Below are 20,769 nucleotides of genomic sequence, written 5' to 3'. Positions count from 1 at the left end.
TTCCGAGTTGTTCAGCGGCTAGAGCGCGTCGGCCTCGTCGCCGGCGCGGCCCCGCCCGGCGCCGCCCCGCCCGGCGCCGCCCCGCCCGGCGCCGCCCCGCCCGGCGCCGCCCCGCCCGGCGCCCCGCCCGGCGCCCCGCTCGGCGCCCCGCTCGGCGCGCGGCGCCACCACGTTCCGGCACAGCGCGAAGAACTGCGCCGGCCGCAGCGCCCGCCTCATGGCGTCGAACCTGGACGTTTTTATCGTTAAATGTGACGTTCCCTGAGAAAAGGTACCTTATGGCGGTTGGCGCTTATGTCGCGTAGCACCGCATAGAAATGAGGCGACCGCAATGAGGTACCTTTACCCGTGGAACGTCATAAATTATGTACGTTTACAATCAAAGGGGGAGGGCGGTCAAAGTCAATTGTCAATGGCACTCTTTTACGTACGTACGATAGAGTGATAAGATGGATAGGAGCTGTGTAGGAAAATCATATACAATGGAGATCTTCCCCAATTTTAGCATATTTAATCGATTATGAGCAAACCCAGTTTTTAAAGAGGCCGCGAGTTTCACCGCGAAGGACTAGGAGAGTAAGAACCTAAACTCGAGCGAGGCCTTCGGCCTCGCCGGAGGAGTTAGGAACAAAACAAAAACTAATGTAGGTATACTTTCCCGATCCCGAAGGATAACCCTGGTGGAGGACCGAAAGCTCTGGAGCTTTCACCCCGAGCTCCGAAGCATGTCAAACTCCAGTAATTTAAAGCGAGGCCGAAAGGCGGGCTGCGGGTAGCCTGTGGTTTCAAGTGTTCAAAAAAGGTAAAGGTCTTAAAAAGCGAGCGAAACGTCAAGGCTTGCGAGGACAGAAGGCTGAGAGTGGCTAAATCTCTATGCGAGCCCAAGGCTGAAGGCCTGCAGGGCGAGCTCCGAGCTCGCGCGGTCAATAACCTTGCCCAAGTGTGTTTTACATATATATGGTCGAGCTTTACTCATTGCGAAGGCCGAAGGCCGAGCTCCGCATATTAGAACTAAAAGGTTTCTTCACGCAAATAATAAACACATCCCAAATGTGTTAATAAGCGAATGTAATATTGTGAGCGCACCTCCAGCCCACGTGCGTGCCGCAGCCGCCGCACTGCGCCACGCGCCACGCGTAGCCGGGGAACCACGAGTACTCGGAACGTAATATTGTGAGCGCACCTCCAGCCCACGTGCGTGCCGCAGCCGCCGCACTGCGCCACGCGCCACGCGTAGCCGGGGAACCACGAGTACTCGGAACGTAATATTGTGAGCGCACCTCCAGCCCACGTGCGTGCCGCAGCCGCCGCACTGCGCCACGCGTAGCCGGGGAACCACGAGTACTCGGAACGTAATATTGTGAGCGCACCTCCAGCCCACGTGCGTGCCGCAGCCGCCGCACTGCGCCACGCGCCACGCGTAGCCGGGGAACCACGAGTACTCGGAACGTAATATTGTGAGCGCACCTCCAGCCCACGTGCGTGCCGCAGCCGCCGCACTGCGCCACGCGCCACGCGTAGCCGGGGAACCACGAGTACTCGGAACGTAATATTGTGAGCGCACCTCCAGCCCACGTGCGTGCCGCAGCCGCCGCACTGCGCCACGCGCCACGCGTAGCCGGGGAACCACGAGTACTCGGAACGTAATATTGTGAGCGCACCTCCAGCCCACGTGCGTGCCGCAGCCGCCGCACTGCGCCACGCGCCACGCGTAGCCGGGGAACCACGAGTACTCGGAACGTAATATTGTGAGCGCACCTCCAGCCCACGTGCGTGCCGCAGCCGCCGCACTGCGCCACGCGCCACGCGTAGCCGGGGAACCACGAGTACTCGGAACGTAATATTGTGAGCGCACCTCCAGCCCACGTGCGTGCCGCAGCCGCCGCACTGCGCCACGCGCCACGCGTAGCCGGGGAACCACGAGTACTCGGAACGTAATATTGTGAGCGCACCTCCAGCCCACGTGCGTGCCGCAGCCGCCGCACTGCGCCACGCGCCACGCGTAGCCGGGGAACCACGAGTACTCGGAACGTAATATTGTGAGCGCACCTCCAGCCCACGTGCGTGCCGCAGCCGCCGCACTGCGCCACGCGCCACGCGTAGCCGGGGAACCACGAGTACTCGGAACGTAATATTGTGAGCGCACCTCCAGCCCACGTGCGTGCCGCAGCCGCCGCACTGCGCCACGCGCCACGCGTAGCCGGGGAACCACGAGTACTCGGAACGTAATATTGTGAGCGCACCTCCAGCCCACGTGCGTGCCGCAGCCGCCGCACTGCGCCACGCGCCACGCGTAGCCGGGGAACCACGAGTACTCGGAACGTAATATTGTGAGCGCACCTCCAGCCCACGTGCGTGCCGCAGCCGCCGCACTGCGCCACGCGCCACGCGTAGCCGGGGAACCACGAGTACTCGGAACGTAATATTGTGAGCGCACCTCCAGCCCACGTGCGTGCCGCAGCCGCCGCACTGCGCCACGCGCCACGCGTAGCCGGGGAACCACGAGTACTCGGAACGTAATATTGTGAGCGCACCTCCAGCCCACGTGCGTGCCGCAGCCGCCGCACTGCGCCACGCGCCACGCGTAGCCGGGGAACCACGAGTACTCGGAACGTAATATTGTGAGCGCACCTCCAGCCCACGTGCGTGCCGCAGCCGCCGCACTGCGCCACGCGCCACGCGTAGCCGGGGAAACCACGAGTACTCGGAACGTAATATTGTGAGCGCACCTCCAGCCCACGTGCGTGCCGCAGCCGCCGCACTGCGCCACGCGCCACGCGTAGCCGGGGAACCACGAGTACTCGGAACGTAATATTGTGAGCGCACCTCCAGCCCACGTGCGTGCCGCAGCCGCCGCACTGCGCCACGCGCCACGCGTAGCCGGGGAACCACGAGTACTCGGCGCTGGGCGCGCCCAGCTGCGTGCCCTGCGCCGTGCGCACCGTCACCACGTCGTGCATGAAGCCGCCTGCAACACACACACACATAATATACACTAAGGTTAGACCGAGAATGCTTTTTTGTCTCGGCCGAGACCGAGACCGAGATTCAATGGGATTCTCGGCCGAGAATTTATCAAATAGAGAAAAAATATAAATTTGCATTAAAATTGTTTTTATAATCGAAATGCGACGATTTATCAGAAAAAAGTTATCATAATCAATTCGTAGCGCTATTAAATAGTATTTTTAGGGTTCTGTAGCCATAATGGCAAAAATGGAACCCTTGTAGTTATATCATGTCCTTATGTCTGTCAGTCTGTGCGTATGTCACAGCCATTTTACTCAAAAACTATACGGTATATTTTATAACCAAAGTTGGAACGTAGGTGTAGATGTATTATGTAAGTCACTTATTAGTTTCGAAAAAAAAATTGTAAAATATATTTTCAAATATATACTCCGTATAAATATAACAAAAAGTGAAAAAAAATGTGGCTCATCATTAGATAGGTCTTTAAAAATACAGAAAGGTTGCTAAAACGTTTTTTTTTTTGATTAAGTAAATACTTTTGACAATAATCACTTTAAAAAAAAATTGTGTGATCCCCTCTAACTTTTGAACCGGGAGAGCAAAACCATTAAAAAAATTCTAAATAAGCAAATAACTTTTCAGGAAAATTATTTTGAATATGGTCGGTTAAGCCATTTAAGAGTTATAAAAAAACTGATCTTCTTATTAAAATGACGAAAGTGCCACTAACATACTTTTGCTTGTACGGCTTTTTTGTATTGTATGAAGGTACGGAACCTTCCATTATGCGTGGTCCGACACGCACTTGGCCGGTTTTTTCAGTACGGATGTGCACAAAAAGAGGTAAAATAACAATAATCAAAATAAAGAGTTCTATATTGTAACCAAAAATATCCGCCACAGGTGTCGTTTTGTACTTACCTACTGCTTTGCTTTTTCCCTTTGACACAAATATATTTAGTATCAAAATATCCAGTGTCATCTTCCACTCACAACAAGTTAATCTAAGTTACATCCCGATAACAATATACACTCATTATCATTTATTCATCAATAACAACAACCACAAAACGAAAAAAACCAAATGAACAAGTCATTACTTGCAAGTCTTGCATCCACGCCTATTCGATCCCAACATTTAGTATTTGATAAGTAAATGGCTTAAAATGTGGTTCTGAAACCAATTTAAATCACAACAAACGTCACACCAACCGGGCGATACAACCAACGAGTGGCTTAGACCCCGGCGCTCGTGCGCGGAAAATTCAAATTCACCAATGATAAGTCATTGCTTATTCTCGGTCTCGGCAAGAATCTCGGCCCATTTTGGCCGAGAGCCGAGACCGAGATCTCGGCTCGATTTTTGGCCGAGAATGCCGAGACCGAGATCTCGGTCGGACCTTAATAATTACAACACGAAAAATAAACTTTACTTGATTATCGCTCGACATGTACGTTTCGAGAATCGTCAACTTACGCGACACCTGCAGCACGGTGCACAGAATGCGCGCCGCGTACACGTGGCTACTACGAGTAAATCCAGTTACGAATAGTGCTGCTCCTTGAAACGGATCGCAACATGTAAAGCGATAAAGCGGCTAATATTACGTGAGTGATCTGTTTTTACATTAGTAGTTCCATGGCGTTATTCATAGTGGTCTGTTAAATCTAACAAACCGTTTCTCCCTTTTCTGTTTGTTAAAAAAATACAAACCTTAACACAGGTTTATATGAGGTTGCTAAGTTGTATGACGGTTAGCAAAATATTATCAGCGTGTCGATAACTTAGTATAAGTTAAAGCACGTGCTGATTCGGTTAATATAATGTATGTATCGCCGCAGATTAGACATGTGATGTTAAGATAGCATGCTCTATAAAACACTTACTTATGAATTATGATGAAGTAAATCAATCTACGTCTACCCGTCAACGGTACCTTTTATTCACCCAGCCGCGTTCCTCTAATCCTTTAGAGGAATCTCCTGGTCACGGTCAATCACCAAGAGTATGTATTATATAAAATAGTCGCGTATGTTCTGGCACACCCGTCAGAAGGTGTATTCCGCCTCATGTATGACGGCGCTCACGGGGGCGGAGACAAATCGGAACGATTCATATGAATGCACCTATTTCCATCGGTGCCCAGTAGGGCAAATGGGAATACACCCATGAAAGTATACGTCAAATGTAAGCTACTAACTGTAGGTAGAGGGCTACAACCGCTAAAATCGAAGGTCGTCAATTGCGGGCATTTTTCTGTTACTCTAATTACGTCTTAATGAGAGTAAAGGAGAATGATCCCCGCAAATTGCGAATTTCGGCTTTCGCGGTAGGCCCCCAGATGTAGTGAATAATCCTTCACCATTCTCGTATTTTCACGAAAGGCACGAACTGAAATAGCATAACAAATACGAACGTTTCCGAGACATGACAGAGGGCATGTCATGTGTAAGTAATACTGTACTGACCGTAATTAGTGTAGTTGGCGTGCACGCCGTCGCTGGACATGGCGAACATGTGCGAGCGCCGCGACAGCTCGGCGCCGCACGTGCCGCAGCACAGCGCCGTCGACTGGAACGACACCCAACGTCAACGAATTGTATTTCCGTGCTAATTCGCACCTTGCGACAGTATGTATGTATGTGTGTCACTTTATTGCACATAAACAGGTTAACATAAAACCGACAACACAAAACAAAAAAAATGTTATAATTAAATGCCATAGTCATACACAAACATCTTATCGACTAAAACTAAACCAACTATTCGTCAAAATTCATTGTCCGAGCTTCGAGGTCAATGAATGAACTGTGTCATAGCAACGATCAGCTGGATTTACATCGAATGACACCCGCAATAATTAAAAACCTCATGGCATCTAGTTTCTTTGCTCCCCTGCCTGCAGAAGATTAGCATAGGTTTAATTCAATTTTTAATTTATATAAGAAACAAATTACTTCTTTATTTTCTCATAGCATGTTTTGGCGTTAGTAGTTTTTAATTTTGTGCTAACCTGTAATATGCCTACCTTTGTATCCTGTCTGTGGAAACCTATAATTGGCTTCTTTGATACATATTTATGTTAAAATAGTTTTAGTTTTCTTAAGCTGTTGGTATTCCGAATAAAAAAAAAACAATTTGTACTTAGAAAAGGTTTCCAGTACCTTATTGTCTATGCAGCATAGGGCGAGGGTCAACCGGAGCACAGCGTCGTCGACGACGAACACAGGCGGTAGCGGATAGCTTCAGCGGCGGTATCATGGTCGCATTTTTATAACTTGTCATATCATGCGTCACTTTCGCACTTGTGTACTTGTTAGAACGTGACAAGCATGATGACAGATGATAAAAAACCGACCATCTTAGCCCTACAGGTTGTATTAAACCGTGTGACGTGTGAGAGTATTGTATTGTATGTACCTTGTCTATGAAGCGTAGGGCGAGGTTTAGCCGCAGTAACGCGTTGTCGACTGCGAACAACGCGTTCCGGTCGCGCGCGGACAGCGTCAGGTTCGACGCCGCCCAGAACGACAGCGACACGGCGTCCAGCGGCATCTTGTCGTCTATAATAAAATTATATTTATTTCTAATAAGTCTTCAACAAAACAACGAGCGTCAATAAATTGTGCATGCCGTTCTTAGAACATGTATCCCTATATTCACAGAACGACGTATTTACTTAAATATGTTTTAAAATAAATGTTTTGTTTAATTAAAATTGAAACAGGGTGTTTTTTTTTAATCTCGCCCTGTTACCCTAAAGCTAAAACGGTCTAAAGAGAGCTACCCTAACTTTTTATTTAATGATGATTGCCATTTACAGATTTTGGAAAAAATATAGATCCAGAGATAAATTAGTCAATTTTGACAAAAAAATATTTTGATGCTAATCGATTCACTTTTTATTTAAGATTCAAAGCTCGGTGGCGGGGCAAGACCAAAATTTGGTTTGAAAAGGTATATTTAGCGAGGCCGCTGGTGGCGCAAGAAATAATGAATACATTTTTACGTTTCGTCCCAGCTATACGCATTTGAGACGCGAGGCTCTCGCCCACAACTAGCGCCGCCTGCCGCCTCTGTCAAAGCTTAGAAACTAACGTTCTCGTAGGTTAGGCCATTATAAATACCACAAATGAACGAAAAGTGTTTTTTGTAAATGTGATCATCGTTAATTAAAAAAATATGGCGAAGCAAGCAACACGGGATCTAGTAGCCCACAGAGCCCCATTAACAAATCTGTGTTGCATACATGTTTACCATCGTTCGCACTGACTCAAAATTAGCAAACCTTATTGCAAAGCCATAAGATTCACCGATAGCCAGTGAAATGTCCCTGTTAGTACGTTACCGAGGCTGAGCGTGGCGAAGTGGTCCGTGAGGCGCGCGCGCAGGCGGCGGTAGTCGAATATGTGCCACACGAAGGCCGGCCAGGGGGACGTCGCGGCGTCCATGCGCCGCAGAATGCACTCTTGTCTGTGCACGAACAACCGATCAAGACCCATACATTATGGTAAAATCTAACACAAAGCCACCTAGTTCCACCGTAAACTCAATTGCTTGCTATATGCACACTTGCTATTTTCCATTACATTTGAAACTGACTGATATTGTTTAACTGTAACATTTTAACCTTAAAACTTGTTTCACAGTGTCCAAGTAAAGTCCTGAATAAGTTACTTGCCACTTATCTGACGAATAAAGTCAGTGTTGGCGTTCCACAATCTTCAAATAAGCTTAACTGGTACTGTAGGTAATTTAATTTCGCAGTTAATTTATTTGTCAATTAGCTATCCAATACTTTACTTGGCTATAGTGAAACAGGTCCTTACTAAAATAAAAATAAATAGATTAGAAAAAAAAACAAAAATATTTGTTGAACTGTGATAAGGTAAGAAATATGTTAATCTTTTTGAAGCCAATGACGGATATATATCCGCACTAGACGTGTGCGCCGATTTAAAAACGATCGGCGGCGGCGTTTGCCAAAAAATCTGCGGCGGCGGCGTGTTTTCGGCGTGACCTTGGCTTACAGATTTCTAAAGAAAAATCATCTATTTGTTTTTTTTCTTGAAAATCTGATCAATCCAGGTTGCTATAAGTGAACTACTACAACTACTAGTTTTGAATAGGCTGTGAGTAAAAAGGATTTGTAAATGAATATAGAGGTAGTTTAACAAAATAGTACTCCAAATATCTATTTACTATTACTATTACTACTATTTACTAGACATAGTGAACTGCTATGGCTTCCCTTTAATGGTTTAAGGGGTTTGATCTTCTAGCTGTCCAAGGTATGAGCAGCAATCTTCTCACGAGCGTCAACCATTGCCACGTAAAACTTTTGAGGCTCCACGTTTCTTCACCATACTGGATTATTGAAACGACGAGAGTTCATACCAACTGCACTTGTGGGGGCCATGTTATTATTTGTGTAGTTTTTATTTTATATCTATAGTCTGTTTCATATCTAGTATTAATTGACGGACGAGATCCGTACACAGTAGTTACGTATAGCGGAGACAGAGCGCCGGACGTCATCCTTTGTTCTAGTTCCCAACCGGTTGCGCGAGCGCTGTCCGCCGCAACGCGCCTGCGCCTCCAGCGCGGCGCGGCCAGTCGATCTATCCGCTCGATACTGAACGCACGTCGCTTTGCGCTCCGAAACCTTTACGTGATCCTATCTTGCTTTGCTTGTTTTGTGTTCCTTTCACCTTCTGTGCTTGTGTGCTGACTTTCTTCTGTGCTTGTGCTAATAAACTGCTGTGTCGTGAATTGCCGACTTTGATTTTAAGCGCCAAGGACAGTTCCTGCTAATTACCACAAAGTAGTGCCACACTGGTGACCCCGTTGGACACGAAAACATTCGTAAACGGAACACAGGGAATAACCCGGAATATGTCAGATAACGAGTCTGAAGCAAGAAAAAAGAATAACGATGAACCGCGCAGCACGCGGGCGACATTGCGCGTTTCCACTGACGCATCCGAGATTTGCCGGGTCAGCGTCAAAGTACCACCGTTTTGGCCGGAGGAGCCGGAAATCTGGTTCGCCCAGATAGAAGGACAATTTCACGTTGGAAACATTACACAGGACGTGACGAAATTCAACTACGTCGTAAGTCAACTAGACCAACAATATTTAAAAGAAGTGAAAGACATTGTCATTTCCCCTCCCGCCACGGAAAAATATGATAAATTAAAAGCGGAATTAATCAAGCGACTCACGGCTTCAAAGGAAAAGAAGCAACTACAGATGGTAATGCACGAAGAGCTTGGGGACCGAAAACCATCGCAGTTTTTACGACAGCTAAAAAGCCTGGGAGGCCCAACCATGCCTGAAGATTTTATAAAAACCCTGTGGACAACGCGTCTTCCTATGAATATCCAGACTTTTATCGCAGGACAACCTGATACCAGCTTGGAAGATCTCGCAGAACGGGCAGATAGGATAAAAGACTTGGCAACCTCACCTCAAGTAGCCTCCACATCTACGTCCGGGCCTGGATCCCACATGGAATCATTAGCCAACGAAGTAGCCGAACTCAAAAAACAAATGCAATCAATGCACATGAAGCTGGACCACAACAACCGCTACCCACGCTGCTCGCAATCTTATCAGCCATCTCGTAGCCAGTCAGGGCAACGATCTAACTCAAGCTACCGCAAGTTCCCAGTTTGCTGGGTTCACGCTAAATACGGGAAAAGGGCTACCAAATGCATTAAACCGTGTGATTTCGGGTCGGAAAACTTATCGGGCAATCAGTAGTGGCGGCCAATGATTGCCCCAAAGCTTCTAGCCGCTTGTTTGTAACAGATCGTAAATTGAAGACACGGTTCCTCATTGATACCGGCAGTGACCTCTGTGTCTTCCCGCATTCTGCACTCAAACAACGCCGGCCAAAGACCGATTTTCAACTGACCGCAGCTAATGATTCGATAATAAATACGTACGGTTACGTCCACCTTACTCTGGACTTGGGCCTTCGCCGCGATTACTCTTGGCGATTTGTCGTTGCCGACGTGACTAAAGCCATCATCGGAGCCGACTTCTTAGGTCATTATAACCTCTTAGTCGACATCCGACTTCAGCGTTTAGTCGACAACACAACTTCATTGCATGTCGCGGGGTTTCTACCGAGTTCATCTAAAAATATTTCCTCGATTAAGGTAGTAGGCGGTGACAGCAAGTACCACGACATATTGAATGAATTCCCAGAGATAACACGACCATCAGGCGTACAGCGAGAGCTAAAACACAATACAGTGCATTTTATCAAAACCACCCCCGGGGCTCCAGTCTCTTCCTCCCCACGTAGACTAGCACCCGATAAGCTGCAGATAGCAAAGAAAGAGTTTGAAGCCATGTTAAAGGATGGCACTGCACGGCCTTCACAAAGTCCATGGTCATCTCCCCTTCACCTCGCGCCCAAGAAGGAAAACGGTTGGAGACCTTGCGGAGATTACCGGATGCTGAACGCAAGAACCATACCGGATCGGTACCCTATACGCCACATACATGACTTCGCGCATAACATTACCGGATGCAAGATATTCTCGAAGTTAGACCTCGTGAAGGCATATAACCAGATACCGGTCAGCCCCGAAGACATACCGAAAACCGCCATCACCACACCGTTCGGACTATTTGAATTCCCGTATATGACGTTCGGATTACGAAACGCAGGGCAAACTTTTCAGAGATTTGTAGACGAAATCACGCGAGGATTAGACAATTGTTACGCCTACCTCGATGATTTTCTCATTTTCTCAAGAAACAGCGAAGAGCATGAGACCCATCTTCGCCAGATCTTCAGGAGACTGTCCGAGTACGGCATGCTAATAAATACATCGAAATGTATCTTCGGCGTGTCAGAGATAAACTTCTTGGGCTATTCTATAACTGCTAGAGGAACCAAACCCCTGAACGACAAGGTCGAGGCCATTTCCAGCTTCCCAGTACCGAAGAACGTCAAGGGGCTAAGAAGATTTTTAGGAATGTTGAACTTTTATAGACGCTTCATTCCTAGGGCAGCTCAAGTTCAAGCACCACTTAACTCCCTCTTGGTTGGCCCAGTAAAAGGCTCACACCCTGTTGACATCACGGGCAGAGCACTAAAAGCTTTTAATGACTGCAAACAGAGTCTTTGCCAGGCTGCATTACTGGCTCACCCTGACTGCCATGCCAGGCTCGGATTGGCATGTGACGCATCAGATACAGCAATCGGGGCGGTCTTACAACAATTCAAGGAGAGTTCTTGGCAACCACTAGCATTCTTCTCAAGGAAGCTCAGCCCAGCTCAACAAAAATATTCACCATACGATAGAGAGTTGCTAGCGATTTATGAAGCCGTAAAATATTTTAGACACATGGTCGAAGCACGTAATTTCACCATTTATACCGACCACAAGCCTCTAACATTCGCGTTTCACAATCGCAAGGAGAAATGCCCACCTCGCCAATACCGCCATCTTGACTATATATCGCAATTCACAACGGATATTCGACATATAGCTGGTACAGATAACGTCGTAGCTGATACCTTATCCCGTATCGAAGAAATTTCATCGCCTGTGAACCTTGAGCATTTGGCCAAAAGTCAGGCCGAAGACCCAGAACTGGCCCAACTCTTGCAACAAACCACGTCATTACGACTTATAAAAACCAAGGTTCCTGGAACACACGCTGAACTTTATTGCGATATCAGTGTGAAAAACCCGAGGCCATACGTTCCGAAGATCTTTAGACGACAGATTTTTAACAGCCTTCACAGTCTGAGCCACCCAGGGGCTAATGCTTCAGTAAAGTTAGTAACAGAACGCTTCGTATGGCCTGAAATGAGGAAGGATTGCCGAGAATGGTCACGGTGCTGCCTGCCCTGTCAGCGGTCCAAGATATCGCGACACGTCTCTGCACCTATAGGAACATTCCAACTGCCTCGCGCAAGATTCAGACACATCCACATAGACCTCGTAGGACCACTACCACCTTCAGAAGGATTTCGATACTGCCTTACTGCGGTAGATAGGTTCACGAGGTGGCCCGAGGCAGTACCGATAACAGATGCAACTGCAGAGACCGTAGCCAAGGCCTTACTTTCCACATGGATCTCGAGGTTCGGCTGTCCTGAAGAAATAGTCACAGACCGTGGCCGCCAATTCGAGTCGTCTTTGTTTAAGCATCTTGCCCAAATATCCGGATTTCAACACAAGACAACCACTGCATATCATCCGGCGTGCAACGGTATCGTGGAGAGATTCCATAGACAACTTAAGGCAGCAATCTCTTGTCACTCGGCAGAAAAATGGACGGAGTCGTTACCGATAGTTCTTCTGGGTGTCCGAAGCGCATACAAGGAAGATCTACAGGCATCGTCAGCCGAAATAGTATACGGCGAAACCTTACGATTGCCAGGCGAATTCTTTGAGCCACATATGTCAGGATCTACGGATATTACTGATTACATGGCTCGTCTTCGCCAGTCAACTAAAAGACTTCGACCACTGCCAGCCTCACGCCATGACAATAAGTCAATATTTGTTTTTAAAGACTTAGCCACATGTAGCCACGTTTTCCTGAGGGAAGACGCATTGCGCGCCGCACTACAACCTGCATACACTGGACCGCATCAAGTACTAGAGAGAGATGCCAAGGTTTTCAAACTGATGATTAAAGGAAAACAGGTTTCCGTATCAATAGATCGGTTAAAACCGGCCTACATAATGGATAGCAACAATAATTCCGAAGAAACTAGAGCAAGTATGACCAAGGATCCAGTTGTAACCAGAACAAGGTCAGGTCGTGAAGTACGCCGGCCATGCTATTATTGCCCGTAGCGACGGTCTCAGGAGGGGAGTGATGTGGGGGCCATGTTATTATTTGTGTAGTTTTTATTTTATATCTATAGTCTGTTTCATATCTAGTATTAATTGACGGACGAGATCCGTACACAGTAGTTACGTATAGCGGAGACAGAGCGCCGGACGTCATCCTTTGTTCTAGTTCCCAACCGGTTGCGCGAGCGCTGTCCGCCGCAACGCGCCTGCGCCTCCAGCGCGGCGCGGCCAGTCGATCTATCCGCTCGATACTGAACGCACGTCGCTTTGCGCTCCGAAACCTTTACGTGATCCTATCTTGCTTTGCTTGTTTTGTGTTCCTTTCACCTTCTGTGCTTGTGTGCTGACTTTCTTCTGTGCTTGTGCTAATAAACTGCTGTGTCGTGAATTGCCGACTTTGATTTTAAGCGCCAAGGACAGTTCCTGCTAATTACCACAAAGTAGTGCCACACACTTTAGTTGCACATCGAATACCTCTGGCCGCGTAGCTAATATGCCAATCGCTTACGCTCCGTAACGATCGCAACCCAATTGGCATTGTCGCACTAATATGGAAGAATGATACAGAGATACAAAGCGTTTAGTTGTCGTAACTATAGCCATTGACACCTTGGCTAGGGCTGTTCTTCCAGATATAGCCATTATTACTACTAGGCACTCTTAGCCATGCTAGCTCTGCGGCGTATCTCGGAGGTGCCACAACTGGTACTGGTTAACAACCCAAGATTAACAAAATAGCTCGTTTTTTGTAATCGCCGAGTGCGTCGGTAACTGGGAGTATGTTTGCTCTGTTTACTACCATTACTGTGGTCTTAGCATGGTTGATCCTAAGCCATTTCTATGTATGTTTTTTTGTTATTCCCGTCAACCAGGTGAAAATAGTAGCACAGTTTGCTACAAGAACGTTTGTACTGATTCATATTATACCGTTCTTGTTAGATGGCTCATTATGGAAAGGGCTTATAACTACCACAAAAATGCATGTTTGGTTAATTGAAAGGCCCAGGTGGCTGTAACCATAGCACCGTATGACAAGAAAATGTCGCGTCATTAATCGCGCGCTAGTTAGTTTTCCTTTTCTGTTGCACCTTGAGATCCCATGGTACATGAGCCCTGTGTTTTCGTTGCCTAATTAATTGTAAGCCTTTCATGACTAAACAATCTATCTACCTCATAGTCTGTGAGGTGATGGCATAAAAATTCTAATGAATAGTTGAATGTGAATTCATAATTAACAGAGAAAAACCCTACTTTATATATCGCTCCCTCATCTTTCTTGACACTGAATACTGAGGATTTATCAATAATTTTAATTAGTGTTAAATACTTTGTACAACTAAATACATATATAATACAAAAAAAAATTAAACTTTAATCCAAATACTAAGTTGGAATAGCTAATTAACAACGCTCAAGGTCACGCCGATCATTTATCGGCGGCGGCGGCGTGGCAAAAAAAAACCCGGCGGCGGCGGCGGCCCGCCGGCGCGGCGCACACGTCTAATCCGCACCGTAGGCCCAAGAACAGACCATAAAGCAACATAGACCTACTTGCATAATGCATAAAGTTCAATTTCAGTTTTGAGACTTCGGTGATGTGGCGTCCGAGTGACAGCTTTAGTGTTTGACACGGCGTCGAATAGGTCAATCAGATTCTTTCTTGTCTCACAAGTCAAAAGTCCACACCTCGACATTGGCAGAATCCACCTCGCTAAAATTAGCGAGGATTAAAAGCCATTTAGGAAAAAGAAACTTTGGACTGCGAGTGTGAATGTTTTGTCGCAGTAAAGGGACTAGTATTTCAGCCCAAAGCAGGGTGTACCAACCTCGAGTCCTGCAGCCGTCTGAGAGGATCGAGCGAGGCGAGCCGGGAGGGCCGCAGCGGGTCGCCAGGCGCCAGCTCTGGTAGCACCTCTACTTCCAACATCTGCATACTGATAAAAAAACTTAGTTAAGATTACTGTTGTTTAGAAAAATTCTCGTTTTGCGTGTTCAAAACGAAATACTACTGCCGCGGCGCCAGCCCCTCAAAGGCGTGCCCGTGGCAGGTGCGTGGCTGCTTCAGCCAACGCAGAGTGCCGTCCGCGCCACCACGCCAGCCGCTGAGGCTCCAGACCCTCGCTACAAGTCACCTACTTCCTAAAGGCGTGCCCGTGGCAGGTGCGTGGCTGCTTCAGCCAACGCAGAGTGCCGTCCGCGCCACCACGCCAGCCGCTGAGGCTCCAGACCCTCGCTACAAGTCACCTACTTCCTAAAGGCGTGCCCGTGGCAGGTGCGTGGCTGCTTCAGCCAACGCAGAGTGCCGTCCGCGCCACCACGCCAGCCGCTGAGGCTCCAGACCCTCGCTACAAGTCACCTACTTCCTAAAGGCGTGCCCGTGGCAGGTGCGTGGCTGCTTCAGCCAACGCAGAGTGCCGTCCGCGCCACCACGCCAGCCGCTGAGGCTCCAGACCCTCGCTACAAGTCACCTACTTCCTAAAGGCGTGCCCGTGGCAGGTGCGTGGCTGCTTCAGCCAACGCAGAGTGCCGTCCGCGCCACCACGCCAGCCGCTGAGGCTCCAGACCCTCGCTACAAGTCACCTACTTCCTAAAGGCGTGCCCGTGGCAGGTGCGTGGCTGCTTCAGCCAACGCAGAGTGCCGTCCGCGCCACTACGCCAGCCGCTGAGGCTCCAGACCCTCGCTACAAGTCACCTACTTCCTAAAGGCGTGCCCGTGGCAGGTGCGTGGCTGCTTCAGCCAACGCAGAGTGCCGTCCGCGCCACCACGCCAGCCGCTGAGGCTCCAGACCCTCGCTACAAGTCACCTACTTCCTAAAGGCGTGCCCGTGGCAGGTGCGTGGCTGCTTCAGCCAACGCAGAGTGCCGTCCGCGCCACCACGCCAGCCGCTGAGGCTCCAGACCCTCGCTACAAGTCACCTACTTCCTAAAGGCGTGCCCGTGGCAGGTGCGTGGCTGCTTCAGCCAACGCAGAGTGCCGTCCGCGCCACCACGCCAGCCGCTGAGGCTCCAGACCCTCGCTACAAGTCACCTACTTCCTAAAGGCGTGCCCGTGGCAGGTGCGTGGCTGCTTCAGCCAACGCAGAGTGCCGTCCGCGCCACCACGCCAGCCGCTGAGGCTCCAGACCCTCGCTACAAGTCACCTACTTCCTAAAGGCGTGCCCGTGGCAGGTGCGTGGCTGCTTCAGCCAACGCAGAGTGCCGTCCGCGCCACCACGCCAGCCGCTGAGGCTCCAGACCCTCGCTACAAGTCACCTACTTCCTAAAGGCGTGCCCGTGGCAGGTGCGTGGCTGCTTCAGCCAACGCAGAGTGCCGTCCGCGCCACCACGCCAGCCGCTGAGGCTCCAGACCCTCGCTACAAGTCACCTACTTCCTAAAGGCGTGCCCGTGGCAGGTGCGTGGCTGCTTCAGCCAACGCAGAGTGCCGTCCGCGCCACTACGCCAGCCGCTGAGGCTCCAGACCCTCGCTACAAGTCACCTACTTCCTAAAGGCGTGCCCGTGGCAGGTGCGTGGCTGCTTCAGCCAACGCAGAGTGCCGTCCGCGCCACCACGCCAGCCGCTGAGGCTCCAGACCCTCGCTACAAGTCACCTACTTCCTAAAGGCGTGCCCGTGGCAGGTGCGTGGCTGCTTCAGCCAACGCAGAGTGCCGTCCGCGCCACCACGCCAGCCGCTGAGGCTCCAGACCCTCGCTACAAGTCACCTACTTCCTAAAGGCGTGCCCGTGGCAGGTGCGTGGCTGCTTCAGCCAACGCAGAGTGCCGTCCGCGCCACCACGCCAGCCGCTGAGGCTCCAGACCCTCGCTACAAGTCACCTACTTCCTAAAGGCGTGCCCGTGGCAGGTGCGTGGCTGCTTCAGCCAACGCAGAGTGCCGTCCGCGCCACCACGCCAGCCGCTGAGGCTCCAGACCCTCGCTACAAGTCACCTACTTCCTAAAGGCGTGCCCGTGGCAGGTGCGTGGCTGCTTCAGCCAACGCAGAGTGCCGTCCGCGCCACCACGCCAGCCGCTGAGGCTCCAGACCCTCGCTACAAGTCACCTACTTCCTAAAGGCGTGCCCGTGGCAGGTGCGTGGCTGCTTCAGCCAACGCAGAGTGCCGTCCGCGCCACCACGCCAGCCGCTGAGGCTCCAGACCCTCGCTACAAGTCACCTACTTCCTAAAGGCGTGCCCGTGGCAGGTGCGTGGCTGCTTCAGCCAACGCAGAGTGCCGTCCGCGCCACCACGCCAGCCGCTGAGGCTCCAGACCCTCGCTACAAGTCACCTACTTCCTAAAGGCGTGCCCGTGGCAGGTGCGTGGCTGCTTCAGCCAACGCAGAGTGCCGTCCGCGCCACCACGCCAGCCGCTGAGGCTCCAGACCCTCGCTACAAGTCACCTACTTCCTAAAGGCGTGTCCGAGGCGGGTGCGCGGCTGCTTCAGCCGCACGCGATGAGAAGCCCGGGCTACAACGCCTGCCGCCGCAGCTCCAGCCAGTACTTCACATAGCACGCCTAGGCCTGACACGTTCATGCCGGATTCGCTGCAACAATCAAACATGCCGCATTAATGCCGCGCCACGATATGATCCGACCGGACCGGTACAGGTACGTTCGTTTCGTCCGTGCAATTTTATTTAAACTTAGTGTTAAGTATGTTCGTCATATTGTATCTCTTTTTGTATTAGCTTATGTTCCTTTTCTTTTGTCTGTTACCTTCCGTGATTATTTCGCACTCAATGGTCTCATCGGAAGATCAGCGCTATTCGCGCGCAGAGGCCATTTCGTGACACTTTACTCTCTTTTATGTATGTTTATTACTGTTTGTGTGTTTATGAATAAAACAAATTCTATTCTATTCGAAACAAAAATCAACTCACTTTGTCTTCTCACTTCTAATTCTAAAAAAAAGTGTAGAGGCATACTAAGAAAAAAGTAACCATATTATAACGTTTTAACTGGTACTTTCATTATTTACCAAAAGATGAAGCTATTTGTCAAGCTTAATCATATAATTTCACTTTTGCAAATAAGCTTGAAAATCATTGAGACATACAAAATACTAACCCAACACTATGACCTCAAAGATTTTCATAAGATGCTAGAGTGCAATAACAACAACCGTCTGAGAGATCATCAGTATAAGCCGGTGTCTCGCAGGTCCTACAACAATCCTCATAGACACTTCTTTAGCAACAGATTGGTCAAAGCTCCCAGAGGATATAGTATTGGCCCAAACTGTCAATGAGTTTAAGAGTAAATTAGATGCGCACAATGCGGATAAACACACTGAAGACGCTATTGATGACTCTGGATACAGCTCTGGACTCTGCATTATCAGTTTTTTCAACTGCCTGCCTGCTTTACAAATAATAATAATAATAACGTAAGAAAGAAAATGGAATAAAGGGAATAATAATAATTTTATTAAGGGAATAATAATAAAAATTCCAACAAGCACTTTTTAGGGTTCCGTAGTCAACTTATAGTTTCGCCATGTCCGTCTGTCTGTCTGTCTGTCTGTCCGAGGTTTTGCTCCGTGGTCGTTAGTGCTAGAAAGCTGAAATTTGTCATGGATATATAAATCAATAAAGCCGACAAAGTCGTGCAATAAAATCTAAAAATTTAATTTTTTTAGGGTACCTCCCCTACGTAAAGTGTGGGTGAAATTTTTTATTGCTTCAAACCTAGAGTGTGAGGTATCGTTAGAAAGGTCTTTCAAAACTAATAGGGGTTTTCAAGAAACATTTGTTGATAAAGTGAATATATTCGGAGATAAACGCTCCGAAAGAAAAAAAAAATGTGTCCTCCCCCTGTAACTTTTGAACCATAGGTCCAAAAAATATAAAAAAAAACGCGGAAGTAGAACTTAAGAAAGACATTAAATGAAAACTATAGCGGACATGATCAGTTTAGCTGTTTTTGAGTTATCGCAAAAAGTTTTCCCTTCATAGTAAAAAGACTTTAATTAGGTACTAATTATGCAAATTTGCCTATTTGTTTAATTCGGGTGAAAGGTACCGTTTCATCCCTTGGTTAACAATTTACTATACTTTAAGCTCCAGTTTAGCTTATTGTGACGGAAGAGTAACTACGGAACCCTACACTGAGCGTGGCCCGACATGCTCTTGGCCGGTTTTTTTATGCTATTCCCAGGCGAGTTAAGTCTTACCTAGAAATTAAGTATCAAATACTTGTAGATTGGAAACCTCAAAGAGCTGTAGCTTACTCTGGACAGAGAAGACAGAACATCCGCTCCTGAAGAATCACATCCCGGAGGGTCTCAGGTGTCAGCAGCATTGGAACAGTCTCTCCAGGGAACACAGTTCCATGGTGTGCCATGCCGGGCACACGGCCTGTCCAACCAGCCTCCAGCACTCGCCGCCCACCTAGCTGCTCCAAGTCTGTACCCAGATACTGTGCACCAGGAAGAAATTGCAAATTTTATAAAAGATTCATAATTAAGGATGCATGCTCACATTTGTTACAACTCCAAGTAAATGATTAAACTTGGCTGGACATGCTACTGCTGTCTAGATAATAGAATCTGATAAAAAATATGTAAGTAATAAGTTGTTGTTTTTGGCATTCATTTTGAACCCCATTAGGTCCCTTAGAGGTTGAATTTCAAAATAACCTACTTTAGTGAAGCCCGACAACATTTGAAGAATATTGTTTAAAAATTCAATGGTTTAGCTTAATAGCCTGTTCTGTAATGGCACTGTTTTATGTATATAAATGATATTCCATTGTGTTTGTAAATTATATTACAATCATAAGATTTTATCACATGTTAATATCATATGAAAACATTGGTGTGTAGAAGTTTATCAAACCGAGTGTGTTGCTGGCAGGCTGATGTCAAACTCCTGCACTTCCTCATCGTCCCCTCCTCCTTCAGGATCTGTACCACCACCATCTTCTACGTCGCCGCCGTCTCCCACCGCCATCACCACCATTCCGGCTTCACCATCTTCGACACCCACTAGGGCCATCTCCTCTGATTCTGGCTCATGGTGGTCACTGTCACTATCTGCCGCTGTTGCAAAAATATGTACAACATTTAAAAAAATACAATATGGGACGTGAAAACAAGCCTTTTATCCACATTTAGTTTCTCTTATTAATAAAATATCTTTCTATAACTTTTAATACTTCTAAAAAGCACTTAAAGACAGTAGATGTGGATAAAAGTATTCACTAAAAAGCACATATTATTTTTCACGCAAATGTAGTCAATTAGACAAAGCAAAAATAGATTATCAACATCGAAAACTTACCATTCTCTTCCATGAGTCTGCGGAGTAGTTCCCTTAGGAGCGATATATTGAAGGTTTTCTTACAACTTATAGAGAAACTTTGCACACACAAGTCTACTGCTGAAATATCTAAATTATTATAATTATTTTCAAGTACTACTACGTGCTAGTACACAATAAAACACAATAGTCGCATTAGTCGCATCGCATAGGAAAGCAATCCTCTGTTTAGAAAAGTTTACAAATGCAGCTGAGTAGCTGTCACACAACTGTCATTCTAATGTAAGTAGTATTTACAAAAATAATGAAATAATAATTTTTTATTAAATATCAGCTTGACCCGTAATTTGTAAATAGATTACTTATCACCATACTAAATAGTTGTCCGAATGTTATTTTATTTGTGAAATTGTATTATGAATTATATATACAGAAATATTAGAACTACTTTTATAATTTGCGGATAGCTAACTTTATAAACATTTTCTTACGTTCAGAAATGTCACCGATTCATCTCGAGAATTATTATTGTGCTAGCATGGATTATTTGTCCTCGCCCCAGACTTTTAATCAAAGTAATTGTATTTAATAAATATGTTCTAAAGTTTAAGCAAAGAATACAATATTCACTGAGTTAAAGTTACTTTAAATTTTTGTCTAGCGTGCGTGATTGTGGGTGCCAGCATACTTTATAAACCATTTCTACCCACACAGTCACGTTTAGTTTATG

General features: G+C 47.7%; 1 protein-coding gene across 1 annotated transcript; it reads right to left on the bottom strand.

The window, feature by feature from the left end:
• Positions 1 to 18: 18 nt before the first annotated feature.
• On the bottom strand, positions 19 to 20,324 carry LOC133525305 (protein cereblon-like). Its single transcript, XM_061861593.1, has 10 exons — positions 20,061 to 20,324; positions 19,617 to 19,819; positions 19,010 to 19,197; positions 17,184 to 17,324; positions 14,634 to 14,741; positions 7,323 to 7,447; positions 6,395 to 6,537; positions 5,443 to 5,545; positions 2,827 to 2,968; positions 19 to 229 (listed from the first exon to the last, which is right to left on the bottom strand). The coding sequence occupies exons 1-10, from the start codon at positions 20,071 to 20,073 to the stop codon at positions 19 to 21; spliced, it is 1,377 nt and encodes a 458-aa protein (XP_061717577.1). The 5' UTR covers positions 20,074 to 20,324.
• Positions 20,325 to 20,769: the final 445 nt, after the last annotated feature.

The sequence above is a fragment of the Cydia pomonella genome, chromosome 14, assembly GCF_033807575.1.
Source record: "Cydia pomonella isolate Wapato2018A chromosome 14, ilCydPomo1, whole genome shotgun sequence".
NCBI lineage: Eukaryota > Metazoa > Arthropoda > Insecta > Lepidoptera > Tortricidae > Cydia > Cydia pomonella.
This window is presented reverse-complemented; position numbering and strand designations above follow the sequence as displayed.